This window comes from Puntigrus tetrazona, chromosome 1 (genome assembly GCF_018831695.1).
Source record: "Puntigrus tetrazona isolate hp1 chromosome 1, ASM1883169v1, whole genome shotgun sequence".
NCBI lineage: Eukaryota > Metazoa > Chordata > Actinopteri > Cypriniformes > Cyprinidae > Puntigrus > Puntigrus tetrazona.
The window spans coordinates 17,550,427-17,556,064 of record NC_056699.1 but is presented as its reverse complement, the minus strand read 5'-3'; the positions used below and the strand labels follow the sequence as shown (position 1 = coordinate 17,556,064).

Here is a 5,638-nt window from a genome sequence, read left to right as displayed (position 1 = left end):
TTAGCCAGTAGGTTTAAGTTATATGAACAATGATTTTTCTACTAAACAAAGGGGGAGGAAAATTCTGATTTTCAAGAGCATTTGATTAGTTTTAATTGATCGAACATGAATATTCTTTAAAAGTGAATTTTGTAAGTGTTATTGGGTGATTTTAATAACATTTTAAACTGAAACTGACTTTAAAAATACAAATTTACATAAGCATGTATAATCCAGACGAGCTCCATGTAAGAAATCACATGAGATGAATTAGTCTCAATAGCAGAAGTGAGCCTTAACACTTCGTGCATCTCCCAACTTCATTTGGCTCTTTCGCAAATAGTCTCTCCAAGCATTATGAGACGGGTGTGAAAGAAGAAGTTTACAAAGAAGAGAGGATCAGGCCAAATGGAAAATGCTAAGACACTAAAAAACAAGCAGACAGGGACATTTTTAACTCGCGTCATAGCCCAGTTTGAGGAATATGGTGTGGCTATTGTGGGGAGCAATAACTTATGATCGTCACCAGTCACGTGTCTCACACAGACGGGCCGATATTTTCTTTCCTATACTCAGGTAGCCCTTTTATTATACTTCTGTTATAGTTGCTAGTCACCTATCTGAGAAGACCTCAGTAAAGCACTGTGCTCTTTGAGCCGTCAAGAACATTCCCTTCAAACAGTCGAGTCAAATGATCTGCTCTGCTCTTGAACTGTTGCCAAACCATCAAAAACACATCAGACTTTTGACCCTATGCCACTAAAAGCTTTGAAGCACTGGGGTGTATTTTTCAGAAAAAAAACAATCAGCTGATTATTTAGAATATAACGTGCAAAACTCCTTGCGAGAAGCTAGACACTACCTCAGATCTTTCATATAATGAAACAAAGTGCTATTGTGTCATTTCCACTGGTACGACTTCATAACATGTTCAAAGCATTCGAATTTCCAGCTGGTTCAGATGCAAATGATAGCGATCTTTTTAATTATAAAACAACAGAGTGGATCCTGTTTTGAGACCGTTGGTTGCATGTCTTTTCTGATTTTTCAGAAGTGTTCCAATCATAAATAGAACATGAGCTAGCTAAAAAGCACCTTCAAAAATTCAAGAAGAGCTCCATTTAATTTTGACTGAATGAGGGTTAATAAACAATGGATTTAAAAAAAGGAAAGGAAACACTACTGTTCAAACATTCAGCATGTTTTTTAATGCATTCAAAGTAATCTGTCATGCTGGCCAAGGCTGTATTTATTTAATAAAAAATAAAAATTGTAAACAATATTACAAAAAAAACGTTTTTTGAACGGTAGTGTACATTTTTGGAAAATGTCTACAAGTCATCTGAAGCAAACAACAATGTCAGGGTTGTCTGAAGTCTCTGAAATTGCAATATGTTTATAAAAAAAAGTTTATCAAAGCATATCTGGTTAAAAAAACTGATATAGAAATGCAAATAGGCCCTGCACACCTGGCATGAGGCTCCTCTTGAGGAGGAGCATTTTAGTAGCCACCCAGCTCCAATAAAAACAGTCTGGTCCTAATCAGCCACATGTGAACCATTGAGACAACTCCACCTTCATGCACTAGAAAACAGTCTGAGACCAATGCTGAGGACGGCACTTTAAAACTACAGAAAACCTCGACTGTAAACTTACTGCAACAAGAAAAGAAGGATAAATGGAAGGAAACTTCTCATCTCTCCCAAAAACCAACTAAACAACTACAAAGGCAACAAAGGTTTTTGTCCACAATCACTTTGCTTAAACAAGCAAGAGGAAATCTAAAAATTACTTGAGAACATTGTGTGTTACAACAAAGCGCTTGTTCTTTCTTGGATCTAATCTTATTATAGCATTGTGTGGATGAGCTCAGAAATCATTTTAATTAGATTTGGAGCCATGAAATATTGTTCATCGTGATTCAACAGACAAGCGCTTGCTCTGGAAGCTCAAAGCATGTGAAATCACACCCCTTTTCTCAAGCCTGTCCGTCAGCTACAAGGCCAACCGCAACAGTCGGTTGCCATTCGAATCTTCCTTCTAACCAATGGCGAAATATGGCAAATACTTGGCTGTCGGAGTCTAAACCGTGTTGCTGATTGCACAATGAGATAAAACATGAACTCAATAGCCATGTTCCTAGCAGAGCTCTACCAGATTAAAGAAATCCAATAAAAAAAGCATCACACGAGCCTGAAGGAGATTTCTAACATGTTTGGTTGGGGCTTGATAGCAGCCAAAGCTGTAAGTGAGTGATTTCATTACAGATTATTGGTGTATATTACCACTAAGAGGAAGGGAAGACCCCATGGTACACATACAATGCGTGAATGACTAAACGCATTGAGTCATTTCGGAGCAGACAGAATGGAGAGTTAAGTGTTCGGTTGTCTTGGCAACTAAAGTAGCAGCAAACAAAAGGCATTTCATAGGAGTTGGAGAAATATTTAAAAAACCTTGAAGTCCTTGCAAATGTGACAACATTTAATACAAAACACGCCGTCCGTGGAACTGTGTTCGAGTAACGATCACCGATGCAAATCATGCCATTCAATTCGATTCCAACCGACCTATCCGTCGCAACCTTGCTGCCCATAAACAGTTGCTTAAAAGTTGTTATATTAGATATAAAAAGAGCCACGCCTATGCCAAACGAATTACTGTCACACTTTCTTGCATAAAACAACTTTTGCACGAGTAAACTGAAAATAAACACGTTTAGATTCAGATGCCCGATAGAAGTGTGCTATGGCCCAGCCACATTCCACAAACAATAAGCATATCACTAAGGTTTATGCATAGTCGGCTCTTTTGGATTCAAGCTGTACCAGACACTTTGGACTTATACTGACTTTTATTGCAATGGATGCACAGAGTTCCGCGTTTCTTCCACTTTTGTTTTGTTCTTTTTGTCTGTGCTTCCCATCTCACACTACGTGCATCCTCTTATGGGCATTTTTTGATTCGGTTCAAAAGGTTTCTGGCATGTTATCTGGGGCTAGCTGCTGCACCTCACAGACCGGACTACCACAAGTTCTCAGTCTGCTGTGTGCGGCCGTCCTAGCCTTCTGTTTGGGATTGTAACTATTTATACATAGACCCACTCATATATTTACACCCTAACGTTTAGATAAAAGTGATATATTACAAACGTGATTTTTGCTGTTATTATTATTATTATTCGTACCTTGGTCAATTATGTCACGTGATGTCAACATGGCGCCGCCCATGAGGTGGCGACCCACGCCGTAAAAAAAAACAGCGTTTCTTTTACAAAATTGGCATTCGAGAGACTCATAGTGTACATCATAAGCGAAAAAAAAGTCTTTATTGGCGAGTAAATCTTCTAATGCAGGAAAAAACAAACACAAAAAGTTACGCCGGTAGGTGTGTCCTACAGAACCGACCAAGACGCCACAAATAAGGATTTTTGCACATGCGGGTTTCACAACCGTCTCAGCGTTATGAACACGCAAATCAAAAAAACACTCACACGTTTTGAGGAACTGGTCCCGCTCTCAAACTATTCCTGGATCGTCAGCATTTTTGAACGAGAGAAAAAAAACAAACAAAAACAACCTAAACCGACAGGTCGCGAGCAGTGATTGACCCGCGGGTTGTTGGAAAGCGCTCGCTAAAATTTGCATGAATCCCGTCCCAACAGTCCTCTGCGGTTACAACGCGGTCGGTGCATTTGAATAAGATTAAAACGCTACTTACATAACGCCGTAACTTTTTTTCAGGTGGAGACTTTCTGAGCCACCCCGAGTACACCACATCTCCTCCGCTCATTTTCTTCTGAGCTTCCTTGAAAATACGCGCTTTAAGTTTCGTGTTTCAACCTGCAACACATGAAACCAAAGTCCCGAAACGTGAGGCGGAATTAGCGCCCGAGTGTTTTCGGTGCGTTTATTAAAACAAACACAAATACCGTCGCTCCTGGCTTTCCAGCACGTCCACGGGGAAGAAGAGCTTCCCGACAAAAACTCCTCTGGATGAAGTCCTCTCCTCTGGCGAGAGGAATAGATCAACCTCGGCGCGTTCAAACACAGCGATATCCGTCTGTAGTTGAGCCCTCTTTTAGTTTACGCACTTTGTCGTGTAAATAATCCGCCGTTTTCGCCTTTTTTCCCCCCAGCTCAAATGCAGCGAGTGATACTCGCTAAGTTCGGCGTAGTGAAAGCTTTGCTTGATTGCCTTATTTCAAAGTAAACCAAAACAGTTTCCTTGGAAATATGTACAGTTTTTCCTTATTTTTCCAAAACATTATGGTCCCATTAGCACTGAAGTGCTTTTTGGACTAGAAATCCGTCCCGATCGTCGACCTTCCCTCCAGTTTCACTCCCCACGGCTCCTCGCTGATTGACAAGCATAAACGTCGATACTTTCCCTAAACTCAGCCTCCTCTGGCCTATGGAGGCAGGGAGAAGTCGGTCAAGACGGAGAATAAAGAGCATTACATCATGGGAAATGTAGTCTTGGAGCGTTGCCCCGTCAGAGGGAAAACACTGGGACGGTGGCTCCTATTACAAAGAATCGGTGTAAACAAACCTCTCACCCTCGTCCCAAATAAAACTCGCTCGAGTCCGGATTGAGACCGCGATCGTCAAGTGGTGCTGCTCTTTTGAGTCTTGTGTTTTTGTGATTCGACCGAGCCGGTTCACTAACTCACTTTGGAGGAATGGTAAAACAGCCATAATCGGTCGGTTTCAGTTATGATTATTATACATACCATATAATAACTTTTCTATGATAATTATATAATCTGCCAAAACCTTTTTTTAAAAAAAATCTTAAACACGTTTGTGTTGTTTAATGTGACTGCAAATGTAATTAATTAATAAATGATTCATATTTTTATGCGCTGAATCATGCTGCAATAAACTGAAGCGAACGTTGTACAGTAAACACCGTAATAATGCCAAAAAGGGGGAGGGGGGTTGCAGACAGTTTAGATTTGGTTTTATTAAACGTTTGAGCATGTAATGTTCGAGACATGATGACGTAATTACGTCAGGACGTAAAAGAATCACTGGATTTGCTTTTGAACTGACTCTTTAAACGAGCTGTTCGAAAGAACCGAATCGCGGTCTTCTAGTTAAAACAGTGCGCTACAAGACCGCGCTAGAATTGTCAAAGTTTATGACTTTTAAAAACTAGTCGAGTTTTTTTTATATACAGAAGTGTGCTGTAGACAGGCTAGACATAATAATGAAAATGCAGACAGCGTTTAAGTTAAATAAATACTAAAAAGCAGTTTATATCACTGATAATTATTGATATAATAATGAAAGTGAAGTTTCTTTAAGTAAAGAATGTCCATGTTTGTGGGATTGGCATCTTTGGAATGTTTTTGTAATGCTAAACGCCTTACTGGTTATCTCTAAAGCTTTGTGCCTACTCACTGCTGTGATCTGCAGCTCGGAGCAAACGACTGATTTAGTTCATTTTATAATCCCATTTTCGTTTATCGGGATGCGCTTATAATTTATATTAAGTGTCTTTGTCTATGACATAATAACAAAAACACCTCGGTTGTTTGATACCAGTATTGTTACAAAAACCCAAAGACGATATACAAGCGGAGATCTAAATGGTTATTACAATATTACATCAACATTATAACAATATCCAGGTCACAAAATAAATTGTCAGTGGG

General features: G+C 39.6%; 1 protein-coding gene across 3 annotated transcripts in view; it reads right to left on the bottom strand.

The window, feature by feature from the left end:
- The window catches only part of gab1 (GRB2-associated binding protein 1), a 59,273-nt gene extending 54,681 nt beyond the window's left edge, over positions 1-4,592 (bottom strand). For 2 of the 3 annotated variants that reach the window (XM_043249525.1, XM_043249546.1), the window contains exons 1-2: positions 3,911-4,587; positions 3,700-3,821 (exon numbers count right to left, since the gene is read on the bottom strand). In XM_043249525.1, coding sequence (XP_043105460.1) covers positions 3,700-3,771 — 72 coding nt within the window. In that variant the 5' untranslated portion in view covers positions 3,772-3,821; positions 3,911-4,587. Of the gene's footprint in view, positions 1-3,699; positions 3,822-3,910 lie in introns of all 3 variants that reach the window. The other variant, XM_043249594.1, reaches the window with a different exon arrangement.
- Between the last annotated feature and the right edge of the window lie 1,046 nt (positions 4,593-5,638).